This window comes from Equus asinus, chromosome 1 (assembly GCF_041296235.1).
Source record: "Equus asinus isolate D_3611 breed Donkey chromosome 1, EquAss-T2T_v2, whole genome shotgun sequence".
Lineage (NCBI taxonomy): Eukaryota > Metazoa > Chordata > Mammalia > Perissodactyla > Equidae > Equus > Equus asinus.
This window is the reverse complement of record NC_091790.1, coordinates 101,892,544-101,907,898: the sequence shown is the minus strand read 5'-3', so window position 1 is coordinate 101,907,898 and position 15,355 is coordinate 101,892,544. Positions and strand designations below refer to the sequence as shown.

The 15,355-nt window shown below is 43.1% G+C and overlaps 1 protein-coding gene across 1 annotated transcript in view; it reads left to right on the top strand.

Annotated features, from left to right (window-relative positions):
- The window catches only part of HECW1 (HECT, C2 and WW domain containing E3 ubiquitin protein ligase 1), a 392,878-nt gene that overhangs the window by 168,551 nt on the left and 208,972 nt on the right, over positions 1 to 15,355 (top strand). The window contains exon 4 of the mRNA XM_070504453.1: positions 7,348 to 7,455. Coding sequence (XP_070360554.1) covers positions 7,348 to 7,455 — 108 coding nt within the window. The remainder of the gene's footprint in view (positions 1 to 7,347; positions 7,456 to 15,355) is intronic.

Sequence of the window (15,355 nt, the reverse complement as noted above, 5' to 3'; positions counted from 1 at the left end):
ATTATTATGCCATGCTATCCCTATATGATGCTAGAATTTGCTCAGTAATTTAAAACGTAATGAAGCTAGAGAACATTGCTGCATTCAAAATTTGAAAAATTACGAGAGGATAACTCAGAGCAAAATTAAAATTAAAAATTCTCTGACATGTCATCTTTGAATCACACTCATAGACTGGTGCCTGAGGACGTATGTTCCCTTCAATATCTTGTATATCTAGATTGCTCCATCTGTGTGGGGTTAGAGATTATGGTCTGTCTCAAATTGATTGTTTGGAATTTTTTGAGGCTTCTTCTGTGACCTATACCTGCTCACTGTTCATAAATATTCCTTGTGTGGTCATAAAGAAAGTGTATTTTGTTCTGAATAGGTTTCTTTCTATTTATCTATGTATCTATCTATCATCTATCTATCTATCTATCATCTATCTAGAGATAAAGAATATTTTATGTATATCTAGAGAATATATATATATATAGAGAGAGAGAGAGAGAGAGAGAGACACAGAGATTTTATAAAACGTGTTTACTGAAACTTATGCATACTGGGGCCATGTCCTCACCTTGCACAGTTCCATAGCAGCTGAGGGAGCGGTGGTAACCGTTATCACAGAACCATGCAGAGCCAGGACATAATTCTGATATGTACAACTTTCAGTTCACAGGGCGTCTCACAAAGCAAGGATTGCCTCTCTTTCTCATATATGCGTGTATTATTAATATTATATATATAAATTTCCATCATATATTGTATATTCTGATTTTTTTGTCTCCTTGTTCTTCCCTCTTTTGAATGGAGTGTGTCAAAAATTCCTAGCAAAATTTTTTTTAATTTTTCATTTTAATCCATCTATTTCTACCTTCGCTTCTGTAAGTAATATACTTTGTAGATGTTAACTCTGATTATTAAGTGCCTAAATGTTCATATTGCTTATATCTTTTTTCTCGATGGTGTTTAACAGTTTATTATCACAGATCTCTATGTGTGCCTTGTGCTACACTTTGTCTTGAATTCTATTTTTTTAACTATTTAAGATTACCAGTCTCCCAGTTTTCTGCTGCTTCATATTTGCTTGGTATTATCTTTTTCTTTTCTTTATTTTCAATCTTTGTCGCTTTTTAAGCGTCCCACTTTGTGTGTATTTTTTAATTCTGATCTGGGAGTCTGACTTTTAACTGGCTAGAATAGAATACTTACATTTATTGTACTTACTGTTCTTTTTTGAGGGGGGGAAGATTAGCCCTGAGCTAACTACTGCCAATCCTCCTCTTTTTGCTGAGGAAGACTGGCCCTGAGCTAACATCTATGCCCATCTTCCTCTACTGTGTATGTGGGATGCCTACCACAGCATGGCTTGCCAAGCGGTGCCATGTCCGCACCTGGGATCCGAACTGGCGAACCCAGGGCCGCTGGGAAGCGGAACATGCACACTTAACCGCTGCGCCACTGGGCCGTCCCCTGTACTTACTGTTCTATTAGGGCTTATTTTCGCCTTCTTTCTTTATATTCTTTATTTACTGCATTTTGTTTTTATTTCTTTTATTTTGTCTTTTTCTACTTTCCATTAACTGGATCAGTTTTTTAAAAGTTATGCATTCTCTTACTGTTCTTATGGTGATTGCTTTTAATCATAGACCAGTGGTTCTTAGTCAAGGGTGATTTTGCCCCCCAGAGGACATTTGGTAATGTCCGAAGACTTTTTTGGATGTCACATTGTAGGTAGTGCTTCTAGCATCTGTTGGGTTGCCGCTAAACATCCCACAATGCACAGGGCAGCCTCACCACAACAGAGTTAGCCAGACCAAAATATCAGTAGTGCTAAGGTTAAGAAACCCTGCCCTAGATCATACTCATGTTTACTTGCCACCGTCAATTTTTCTAACCTTATCAATAAATATCTCTTCTTCCAGCAGACCAGTAGTTCAGCCAGCATATTTTCATATTCCTTTGGTATTCCAGGACTTTCATTTTCCAGATGTGGACACTTTCCGTTTTGTTCTGATACCCCTTAGCCTTTCTTATATATTTTCTGTCTTTGTTCTGGGAGGGTTTCTCTGTCAGATCTTCCAGCTTCCTGGTCCATTTATCATCAGAACTCACACAGTAGAGTAGGATAAGAGCCATGACAGATGAAGGCATGAATGTTGTAGCCAAATGAATAGCACTCACATCCAACACGTTAGTTTCAGTTAGCTCTCCATGGGGAAAAGACTTCTATGGTTAAATAAGGATGGAAAACTCAGCCTGCATTGCCCCACTCTTAGAGACTCACAATGCATACTGAAGGTTTGAGAAGCCTGGAGGGAGCAACCCACTTTACTTTGTTTAACCTGGCATTTCCTACAGTTTCTTGAGCGAGAAACACGTTCTTATTTCCCAATATTTGTCCATCAGGTGTTACAGCTTGGGAAACCATACACTAGGAGTTATGGGAAATCATAGAGTAAGTACAGAAACCCAACCCTTGCCCTTAAGAAGCATTTAATATACAGAGCCTTAAAATTTAATGTTTTAGGACGAGAGCTAAAATTGTCTCTCTGCCTGGACACCTGCACATGGGAACTCCCAGAATGCTTCCTTACAGACATCAATTCCTGAAGAACTGAAGTTTTTCCTTTTCGTCAGCCACCCTATTAGAATACAGAAGAGCGGGAGCTGAACTTGCTCATCAAGGCACAACCAGTTAGAATACTTATGTTCAAAGAAACAATCTGAGGGAAAAGCCAGAGAAGAGAAGAGAGTGCCATTAATTTTTAGGGCTTCCCCTGCCCTTTATCCTTAGATTCCCTTCGTAGCACAAGAGAGCGGAGTTTCTCCATCTTTGGCTTAGTAGTATGAATGGCGAGTAGATTCTCCCTGGATCTCCTGGGCTACTATTTAATAAAGCCACAGTCTAGCCGTAGTAGGAGAATCCTTGGGGATTTTGCCGAGATTTGGTTATCAATGGGCATGAGTTCCTCTGAGAAATGGCAGCCACGTTGTATTTTCTCTGTTGGGCTTAGGAGATCGAGGTAGTGGATCAGGTCTCCTTTTTAACTGATTCTGGGCTCACTTGCCCATTCTGCTCTCGACAACAACAGTCTTGTTGTTGTATACTCTTCTATTATAGGTTAGGATGTGGAAACTATAGCTACAGATTTTATTTTAAGGACAAAGCAAGAGAAATACGTTCCTCGTTTCTTAGGTGTGCTTGTTTCTGTAAACTTCACTAGAACTTTCAGATTCAATTTTGTTTGTTTGTTTGTTTGCTAAGGAAGATTGTCGCTGAGCTAACATCTGTGCCAGTCTTCCTCTGTTTGGTTTGTGGGACCCCGCCACAGCATGGCTTGATGAGCAGTGTGTCAGTCTGCACCCAGAATTCGAACCAGCGAACCCAGGCCGCTGAAGAGAAGTGCATGAACTTGATCACTATACCACCGGACTGGCCCCTCAATTTTTTGATGCTCTGCAAAGATCTTTTCTCTGTTATTAACTGTGGGGCAGGAGGTACACACTAGAAAAAATAAATATCACCCAGCAAATATAATCTTTTTCGAGGAACTTAATACACTCTACACGTTCTATACAAAATGAGCAGTGGCAAAATTTTAAATAGTACTGGCCTAAGCTAATGTTTCAGGTTATTACTAATGGTCTTACATATTAAGTGTCATGGAGCATTGCCATAGAGGACCCTATTTTTAGCCCTGACTGTAAACAGAAATAGCCACTTATTGGATGTCTGACACTGTTCTCAGACCACTGCCTGTATTAGCTCATTTAATCCTCACAACAGAATTGGGGGTTGGTACTAATATTACCCCTACTTTGTAGTGAGGAGCAAAGACACAGAGAGATTAAATAAGCTGCCTAAGATCTCATAGCCAGTAATGGTGGACGTAACCCTCCTACCTCACAGGGGCTGTAAATATCCCTCTAATCACACAAACATTGCTCCTACAAAGAGACTTCGCCATGACAGAGAGTGCCGAAAAAGAACCTCTGGGTAGAGAGCCCAGAGGCTGCCATTCTAGTGTGGTGGAGACCGTGGCTTGGCCCCCATCATCCATTCCAGTCCTCTTTTCTTCTCCAGCACCTTCCTCTAGTGCAAAATCTGGTCCACTAAAAATTACGTTTCCCAGACTCCCATGCAACCACATCCTGGAATTCAAATTTGGTCCCTTCCTTTAGATGCACCTGTGCAAGACTGGGAAGGTGGAAGTGGTGGGGATCCTCCTTTAGTCTGGGGCTGCTGCAAACATGGCTTTGATAAATTAAGCTTTTCTACCATACTGGCCTAGTGTCCACTCACTCACTTGGTGGCTGTCAGCCAGCAGTGGTGGTGGCAGTAACCTATTCAGCCTGCCACTGGCTGGCCACTATCTTTGTGGGTGGAGAGGCAGTTGCTGTGGCCTGTGCAGCAGCCTCCTGCTCCCCGGATCAGCTGTACGGGGTTCTTGTACTCAGCAGGTCCCGTGTGGCCTCTCTGAGTGAGGGAGAGGCAGCGCCTGGGAGAGCCGGTGTTATTCTGGGGGCTGTTCCCAGAGGCCCGGCCTAGAGTCCATTTCTCCGATACTTAATTCCCTGCATTCAATCCCTTTCTGCATAAAATATCCAGACTGATTCTGTTTCTCTGCATCTGACCCTGACAATACACTTGGATTCCCAAGCAAAGACTAGTGACTTTTCTAACCATTGGCGGTAAATGCCTTTGGGGAAAGATTTGACCTCTCAGCAGAGATGGTCTGGGCAAGAATTCAGACTATTCTATTTTCTTGTGTGATATTTGTTGTGAAGTGTTATTATTAGTGTAAAGGAATGAGATGCTTATCAGGACGAATTGGCAATCTCTTAAAATGTGTTGTTTAAATGTTACAGCGAAATGTATCTTGCTCTCTTTAAAATGTTATTTCACTATTCTTGTCAGTCTTTTCTGATTCTTCCTACCCATTCACCCCCATCCTTTTCTCATTTGTACCCCTGGGGTTCTTTAATATTTAACCCATTCTTATATGTACTGTATTCTAATGAAATTGCCTGTTTTTCGAATAAATCCCCAAATCTATTGGAAACTTCCTGAGAACATGACCATGTCTTGTTCACCAGTGTCTCCCCAGGGTTGAGCACAATGCCTGGAGTGGAGTAAATACTCAATACACATTTACCTAATGTGTGAATGAACTTTCCCCTTCTTGGTGTTATTCTATGTGGATACGTGACCATGACTTTTAAAGTGAATATTCTGGCGATAAGAGAGGATCAATTCAGGTAAATTCCACTCCTTGGAGAATAGCCATAACAAGGCAAATTTCTGTCTGGAAATGAGATTTGTTATATCTGTACTGAAGACCCAGGGAGCCAGGAAAATATTATGCTTTTTTTTTTTGTAGAAATGAGGCAATTACTGTAAAAGACATATTATGCAATCATCTTAGTAACCCAAACAGGGCTGTAAGCACACACTGTGAATATAAAGACAGGCAAATTTTGCAAATAAGTGATTTTCCAAGAGATGCAAACACTTCCTGCCATTAATGAGGCAGAGACAGTATTGCCTTGCTCAATCATCTTTGCCAAAGTGGAGGCAGGCGAAAATGTGCTGTCACCATGGCAGGGCACAGGCATGTCTACCAGTCATCTCATTGAATCCTCCCCCGTGGGTCCGAGTTAGTACTGCCCCCACTTTGTGGTAAATGGCACAAAGGCCTCGGAGCTGGGTCCTTTAGCTACCGGCCCTGCCCTCTGCCCCTCATCTCTGTTGGTTTTCCCGGTACAGCCAGATACAGGATGTGAACCTCAGGGTATTGTAGTTACAAAAAGACTTAGTCCCTCTCTGCAGAACTAGGCCTGCCCTCAGGAGCCCCTGAGTTGTGGTGGTTCCTCCAGCCACTGTGGTGGATTTGCACTCTCAAAACATGGTTTCCCACAGCCTCAGATCCATCTGGCTCAGGTGGTTACTTTCTGGTACCCATCTGCAAGGGCCCCATACAAGGTCAAGGTAAATTCATATCCCTGTCCTAGTCTGCACTGAAAACGTGGGGTATGGAACTAAGGAGGTGACGGTCAACTTGGTCTTCCAGAATCTGTTCTCTCCAAGAATGCTGCATTCCTCTGCAGGCACCGGCTGAAAGAAGGACATTGATGGGTTGCAATGTGATGAGCAGAGAAAGGGCAGGAGAGAAGAATGCACCGTCAACTTCCAGCTCCTCTCAGTGCCTCCACGTAGCAGGCTCTCCCCACCTCGGGCCTTGGACACCACAGCCAAGCCTTGCTTCGCTCTCCACACATCCTCCCTCCATCTCCACCCTTGTGGCTTCCTCTCATCCCTCAGCTCTCTCCTGACCTGCTGTTGGCCTTCCTCCTTGTTAACTCCCTGTCAGAGCACCCTGTTCTTTCCTTCATATCCCTTATCACATTTATTTCTTTACTTAGTGTTTAAAGGCTATCTCTTCAATTGTTTGTAAGCTTTCACACAGTAAGTTCACAAAGGTCCGCACCGGTTTTGCCCAACACCATGGCCCCTGCACCTTTCTCATTATGGCAGGTGGTTGGATCTTAATAAGTATCTGTTGAATGAACAAGTGAACGCACAAGCACATGAAAGATGGATGGACAGATTCGTGGATGAGTCCCATGTATTGGATGATGATGGGTGTCCAGGCTGGAGAAGAGTTAATAGAGGGTGTGGCCCATGAGAAACGTGCGATTGGATGTTTTCTCTATGCCTCATCCTCAGACCCAAAAAGGGACCAGTTAATGAAAGATTTAGGAGGAAAATTTTTACACTGAAATTTCACACATGAAAGAGCTGTTCAAAAGTGAAATGAACTGCCCTAGAAGCAATTACTTCCCTGTTTCTGGAGGTGTTCAAGAACCAGCTAGATGATCCCGGGCCAGGAGTGTTGCAGAGTGGGGAGGAGATTCCAGTGTTAAAAAGGAGTTGGGCTCGGGGCTGGTCCACTGGTGTAGTGGTTAAGTTCATGTGCTTCTGCTTCAGCAGCCAGGGGTTCACAGGTTCAGATCCCAGGTGTGGACTCAGAACCACTCGTCAAGCCATGCTGTGGTGGCGTCCCACATAAAATAGAGGAAGACTGGCACAGATGTTAGCTCAGTGACAGTCTTCCTCAAGCAAAAAGAGGAAGATTGGCAACAGATGTTAGCTCAGGGCCAATCTTCCTCACCAAAGAAAATTGGGGATTGGTCCAGATGATACTTGAGGATGCTTCTAGCTCTGTGATGCTATGATTCCAGGTGCCTTTTCTTCAGTTGAGCTGGAAACGGCATTAATATCTTTTGCTCTTTTAATTTTTTTTTAATAAATATGCTGTTGGCTGATATGTTCTCTGCCTTCTTTTCTTGGAATTATAGATGAGGTCTTGTCAGAAAACTTTCTGGACTATAAGAACCGTGGAGTCAATGGTTCTCATCGGGGCCAGATCATCTGGAAGATTGATGCCAGCTCTTACTTTGTGGAGCGTGAGTACTTTTCCCACTCCTGTTGCTCAGGATGAAGCAGAATTCAACTGCTTTGTTCTTTGTTCTGTTGCCTCCTCTTAGAAATGTAAAAGAGACATGAGTTTAATGAGATGCTTAAAAATAGTGAGCAGCGAGCTGGAGAGTGGTGCGTAAAAGCCATCTAACCCAGCCCTTTAAATTCAAGGAAAGGTTTGGTTCACGTTCAGTAATAAGCCTCTGGATGCAGGACATTTTGGCTCATTTCCCTGAGCTTTCACTCCATGGCTCCTCCAGGGTCTCTACAACTTTGTGATAGTTGTCCCTCTGTATCCTGCCATCCAGTTTTGGCTTTGCCTGACCAAGTCCTTCAAGGCTCCTCGATCACGGCCCCGGAATGCTGGGCATATTCTGCACTTTGCCCTGGTCTGTGGCTTTGGCCACAATTCCTCAGGATGGGGTGCTGTATTGGTAAGGCCAACCTGTTTCTTTGATTCTTGATCTCCTGACGTTTCTGGACGTGTAAACTTGTCATCATGTATCTTATTGAGATATTTTCTAAGCTCTTCTGCTCTCTTTGAGAATAAATCATTTTCACAGTTATGGAAGGATATTTTTCGTAGGTCTCCATACTGGTGCATTTCCCATTGCATGAGGAAATTTCTACCTGGGCCTCATGTTTGCCAGCTGAAGGAATGCACGGATTACCCCTAGTCCACAACTCCGTCCACTCCCACTCGGGTACTGAGAGAGCTAAGGGCACAAATTCCTTCATGCATCTTCTGGTTCAAGGCAGGTATTCATTCAATATAGCACTTCTGAAAGGAAATAGAATAGTCTATTGTTCCAGCTGCCCAGTTCTCAGAGGAAATGATATAGGACCAGGAACCTAAAGGTGTCTGTTATCATTTGACTTGTGGTTCAAGAAAAACTATGTCCTCTACCATATTTTGCTCCCATTTTTATTCACTCTCATTTTCATTCATTCACTTAATAAACATTTTCTAGGACTTACTATAGTCCAAAGACTACAGATTTGAGATGAAAGGCCTAGTGTCAGCCCTTTAGAAGCTTATGGCGTCTCTGCTCCTAGAAATGACACAAGTGCCCATTTTTTTTTGCGTTGGCACATACAGAATGGGTAGACAGTCAGGAGATTTGATACTATCAGACGTAGAAGGAACACGATTTTATGGGATATGGTTGCTGGCCCTTGCCTTTGAGTTATGCACAATGAAATTCCCAACAAGAGATTTCCTTTTCCTTAATACTTTACTCCCTGACTCTAGCTTTTCTTCTCTCTAATCCTGCACACTGATACCAGACAAAATGCCTTCAACCCAATTCTGCTACCATCTGCCCAAAAGACGCTTGGCTGTGCTTTCATAATATATCAGCTGAAACCTCTCTGCCCAGCTGCCAAGCCCCAAGAAAACTCATCCTCATCCCTCACCCCTACTTCTCCATCCTCCCCAGCACACACTCGTTGCCCTTGTCATGCCAGTATCTTCCCTTATCCCACAAATAGCTTCATTTATCATAAAGAACATGGGTGGCTTGATTTGAGGATAAAGATGGGCTCTAGCTAGTAGTACCTAATATGACTTCCCAAATGCCAAAAAGAACAAAAAGGTAAAAACTTGCATTAGCAATGAATATTAGTCTTGATAGTTTACTGTGTGCCTCAATCTACATTGGAAGTTTGCTGGAAGAGTCCTTCCTTACTACACACCCATTTTCTTCTTTCGGGTTCTAACTAATTGAGAAATAGACACAATTTAGGGTCAGAATATAATATCAGCTCAAAATGGTGCAGGCAGGAACACAACTTAGAATTTTTTATCTGTTTAGAGTCAAGGAAGTAGGCATTAAGGATAATATGAAATCTCATGACTGTTTCTTCATTCCCCGTGAGCCAATATGAAAAAGGGGAATTTGTGTATAAATTAATCTAGCACTAGTGCCATTCCTTTCAAGGCATTTCTTCAAGATTTCTGTGACATATAGAACATTTCCTGTATATTCATCTCAAATAACAAACCGTTTAATACAATTGTCTTCATCAGCAGTATGAAGACACACTTTAAATATCATTAAAAAGATATTATAAAACCAGCTCTGTAAAACACATAAAATATTGTCATAATTGAGTGAAAGTGTATTCAAACTTGGTTAAGTAGCAATGTCTTATAATAAACAAATAGCTTGCCAAGTCATATTCAAAATAACTAAAAGTTGAGCACTTTAGAAAAATGACATTTTTAAAATGTTCTGGTGCAAACTTGAGAAGATCTCACTCTGCGATGTACCTGTTGGACTAGCAATATCTCAGTGCTTTGGGAAATGGACGAAAGTGAAATTGAAAAAGTGGCCATTTACATTTTGCTAATATATCAAAGGAGTGGTCAATATACTAAGAATGTATTATTCTGTACAAATGTAATATAATTTGTCAAAAAGTAAAAATTTATCAAGATAAAGCTTAATTGAGTTTGCAAATGATTAGAATATTAACTCAGGGAACACATATAAATCAAATAAATGTAAATCAAATAAGTTAAAATGCTGTAATGAATCATATTTTTAGAGTCTGAATGGATTAAAACTATATGATATGCTATATGAATTTATATTTTTTACCGTGAAATAATTTGAATTTTCAAAAACGTATGATTGAAAAACTGCCAGATTAACAAATAGGAAGAGATTGGAAGCACAAAATGTCCTAATATGGCTGTCCTTCATGAACACATCAAAGGTCCTCTTGCTGTAATAAAAATGCAGAATCTAGACCATTATCCGGAAGGTTACAGAAGTCTTTGTTATGAATCAAAAATAGGACTCTTTCCCAGTCTCTCAGTAGTAATAAGCACATTATTCTAAGTGGTAAATTATACCTTCTTAAAATTAAAAGTAATTTTGTAAACTTTGAACGTTGGCCCTATTTTAAATGTTGAGGTACGGCGGAAGGTCATTCTTTCTACCTGGGGGTTAAATTAAAATAATAAAATAAATGGTTTTTATTCTATTTTCACTTAGCATTTTTTTCTTTATTTTTTCCTTTTATTATTTCCTTTTATGAGGTGGAACTATATTGCTGATCCCTTGGAGTCTATAATGTTCAAATAGCAGATTTCTTTTGGGGTTATGATTCAATTTAGAATTAGGTGATTGCTATTGATTTATATGATTTTTTTTTAAAGTTCTGACTAAATCAGAGTTTGAAAGTACCACCAAATGAGGAACATTCAAAACAAATATTTTCTGCACTCTCCCAAGAGTTACATGCATGATAAAATACAAGAGGAAATAAAGCCGGAATCATTTCCTATTCTCTGGCATAATTATTCCCTAGTGGACACCTGGCTTTTTGACTATAGTAATAATTGCTGTAATATGAAAAGTGTGAAAATGCAAATTTTGACACCCACAAAAGAAACAACTAGTGAAATTCTAGTTTCACCCTCGTGATAAAATCTTACAATATTTCATTGTTATAGTAACTCAATTATTATTTTTTAATATGTGCAGTCAGGCTCCGTGGGCCAGTCTCACACCCTCAGAAGGAGTGACCACAGGCCTTGTTGATTGTGTGTTCCTTCAAGTTGTGGCTCATATTGCCCAGAAACAATGACCGGAGGCGGTGATGCAGCAGCGAAGGCATCTTTGCCTTGATCGCTTGCCCAAATCTTCTACATGTTGCTCCCTGCTCATTGTAGTTTTCCATCCATAGCAGGAAGAACAGAGTGGTGTGCCTGAGGTGACCACCAATTTCTGGCCAAAAGAGTTTCTCCCGAAGGGGGCCCCCTTTCTCCACCCGCCCTCGTGTCATGTCATGTTGTTATCACAGTCATGACGGCTGCCTTCTCACAGCTGTCCAGGCGTACACCAGAAATCTGCAGTCATTTTAGACTGCTCTGCTTTGTCTTGGTATCCTGCCTCCTTGGACCACCGGTCACCAGGTCCTGCCTCGCCTCCAGGTTGGTCCTTCACATCCAGCTTCTTCCCAGGCTCTGCCCTCACATCGAGGTTCACACCCTGATTACTGCCTACTCTGGTTTCCTCACTCCCTGCATCTGTCAGAAGAATGTCCGTCAGTCTCCTTTTCAACACGTCATTTCCAAATCCTTTTCTGTCATGTCTTCCCAAATTTAAAAAACACACAGTGGTCCCTGATTACACACAACAGGAAATCTAAGCACCTAGTCCTGCTGAAAGTTTTTAACGACTGCCGTTGAGCATGGCCAGGTAGAATTTACACAGGTGGGGTCGAGGGGTCAGGCTTTGCCTCCTCGCTCCACACTTCCGTGGGTGGCTCCAAGTGAGAGGCATGTGGGCTCAGCGTCCACCCTGATGTGGTCCCATGGACTCTGAGATTCGGCTTCTTCATCAATAAAATGAAGTTAACATACATCCCCACAAGGTGACCCCCTGAAGATCAACTGACTCGGCCCCATGAGTGCCAGCCCTGTGTCTGGTACAGCGAGATCTGCTGTGCAAGTGGAAGCTTCAGAGACCGCAGTGCTGTTCCAAGGGGGGTCAGAGCAGGAATGTACATTCTGCTTTTCGTTTCTCCTCTGGAAACAGACATGTCGCTGTCTTGGGGACAACTGTGAATTGAATGGCTTTATTCTGAGAGTTTTCTTTGGGGAAATGCTTTGCAGCCAGAGTTGGAGACCCAAGGGCACTGAAGGAAAAGCAGGGCTCCGGGGGAACCAGCTGCCATCCCCTTATTAGCATTTCTGGCACAGGCTTTCTCCGCTCGGCAAGGCAGCCAGAGCCAGGACGAGCTCTGCCGGAGCCAGAGGCTCCCCAGTTCCATGATGAGACACAGGGATCTCGTCAGGTCAACAATCCAGATGGTTCAGGTGACACAGGCTTATAGCCTTTTATTTGAATCTGGGCGTCTTTTCACCAGACTGCTCTGTTTTTAGAACCAGTCCGGCTGAGAACTGCACTGTGGCCTGCCATTTTCAATCATTGTATGGTTATTTCCAAGGAGCTGTCTCCATGTGTCCTACAATAAACGTCTGACTCAGGCTCTAAGCCCTCACGAAGTCTAACATCGTCTGCTTGGGGGGACTATACATACCCCATGAAACATAACCCGGTGACAGTCTTTAGGAACAAGTCCAGCTCCACATAAAGGTTTGCAGGATAACGGGCGTTTAGATTATTACGTCATCTTATTTTTATTATACAGTTCCATGGAAACTATATCTACCTCCATTGCTCATCCAGTTTAATACTATCCTAAAAGGAAATCATGCTAAAAATTGAACTCTGTACACTCATAAAGTCATTTCAATATTGCTTACTCCTATTTCGTAAATTTTGAGGAAAGAATACACAGTTCACAGCAATACTTCTAAAATTATCTTTCCTCTTTCATCTGTGTCTTCTCACCATCTGATTCCCTTGGTGTCCCTCCCACCTAAACTTCTCCATCAACCTAAATCTGCTTGTAGCTCACTCATGCTGATCTTCTTCCCTTCTTATTTCCTCCACATTTTGCTTTAAAAGCCTAAGAGAAGTACTCTTTCTAGAGAGAAGTCTCCAGGGGCGGTAGAGGCAGGAACCCACGTCACTAAACACACACTCACTCACCCTTTAGCAGACCAGAGTGAAGTGGTTGAAAATATTCATACCGTAATAATTTGTCCCTTTGATGCTATCATGTATCATATATTATACATCTTGTGTGCTAATGGAATGTAGAAAGAATATAAAAGTGCTTAAACTGGTGGGTGGAGCTGGCTAGAGATGGTTTCTTGGAGGAGGCCTTAGTGAAAGAAGAGGATTGGAGGGGTATGCCGGGGATGCAGACAGGCATACTGCGTTTCATAACCATGTGGAAGGAAACAGAGAGCTGTGATTGGCTGGAACTCAGGACAAAGCTGAGTATTGTGTGGAAGATCAAGGTGCTTAGATTTTATGTAGTATAAGAAACCATTTATTGCTTTTTTTCTGTTTAGTTTTAGGATCAGGTGATCAAAATGGGTTTGAGGACCTGTTCATGCAAGGCAATTTATCCGCCTTCAGTAATCTCAGCTGTGGCTTTTGGCATGGGACACAGGGCAGGAAGAGGACTGAGAGGGGCTGTGGTTACAAGCTGGTCATAATCTGGGCTGCCAGAGGCCAACTTAAGGGTTCTGACTGAACAGGGCCAATGAGACAATGAGTGTGTGGCAGTGGGAGAGTAGGGGTCCAGGTGGGAAGACAAGACATAGGAGTGAGGAGACACACACAGCAGGCTTGACCTCAGTCCACCCAACATGAGAAGCCAAACTGTTGTGTGCAATCACATCTTTCCATGTCAGATATTCCATGACATCTGGGGGCATCAGAGTCGATCTTTGATCCACAGAAGTGTCAGTCTCTCAGATTCAATAACAGACCACACGGAGTGACTGAGCATTATTACAGAAAATAGGGGGAAGATATAACCAAATCATTTAATTCAGCAGTACAGAAAGATAGCACTGGCTTCTAGTTGGATACATGTCAGATTCTTCCGATGAGATGAAAGGTCTTAATCAACACAGATGAATAGTCAAAGCCATATTAACTCAAACTGAGACTTTTTTGGATTAACCTTGAGTTACCACGTCACTAAGAGAACATATAGACCTGCCTCCCTTAACCCTACAGAGCTGGAGGCCTGCTGGGGACTGTGCTGGTCTCCAGGGACTGAGATCTTGAGGTGAAGGCTTGGTCCCTGCTCTCTGAGGCTCTCGAATTGCAGTAGGGGAGAAAAGCACATACCTCTTACTGCGTCCTGTGTCACTGATGAGGAGAACCCAACCGAGCTCTGGGGCATGGAGTTGACCACCACCCATGGATAAGAGGAGCTGATATATGGACTTGACAAGTGGGAAGGAATGACTGGTGTTGGGGGCTGAGTGGTAGAGGGGTCATTCCAGGCAAAGGACAGCAGCTGCAAAGGCATGAAGTCATGAGGCATGGGGGACAGTGCGGGTAGAGAAGACTGGGGTAGGGGCAAAGAGTTGAGGATGGAATCCTAAGGAGGAGGAGGAGGACAAGATATCGTCAAGTGTGGCAGTTTAAGGATGGCCACAAATTCCATGACATGCCTCATAAAGAGACGGGGTTCATGCTCCCTCCCCCTTGGGCCTGGGTGGGCTCTCTGACCCCATGCTGGTTTCCATGCCAAAGTGAGGCTGGCTTCCAGGCCCAACCCTTAAGAGACTGGTAGCTTCCACTCCTACCTTTAGAGCACCCACTCTTGGAGCCCTGAGACAGCTGTGCTGTGAGAAAACCAAGATGGCCAAGTGAGAGGTTGCATGGAGAGAATGTGTGGCCAGCCCAGCTGCTCCAGCTTCCCCTGCCCAGGGAACAGCAGAGGTCCAGCCCAGCTGCTGTCCACTGCAACAGCATGTGAGACCCCAAGGGAGAGCCACCTAGCTGTGCCCAGTCACCTTATGGGCCTTTGAGGAGAGAATAATACAGTGATAGTTTAAGCCATTAAATTTTTGGTTCTACTGTTATGCAACAATAGCAACCATAACATCAGGGAAGCCAAAAGAGCAGGGCCATGGAAGTCAGGGGAGAAGAAACTACCAAAGGGGGCATCGTCAACACAACCTGGTGAGTGCCAACAGAGGAGTCGTGGAAGACAGGGTCTAGAATGCCTCTGCAAAGAGTTGCCACGGAGGGGTTGTGGTAAAGTTTGTCCAAAAAAAGAAATTCAACGAGCTGATGAGAAAGACTTCAGGCTGAAGGGTAGGGTGGCCGGTCCATCTGGCTTGTTCAGATCCATCCTGGTTGTGGCTCTGAAAGTCCCCAGCCCAGGAAACCTCTCTGTCCTGGACACACTGGAGTGGTGGTGGCCCTCTAGTAAATCTGCCTTGATAGAGAAGAGGCAAAGTCTGTAAAGCCCTCCTCCAGGGAGGGTGGCTGTGGA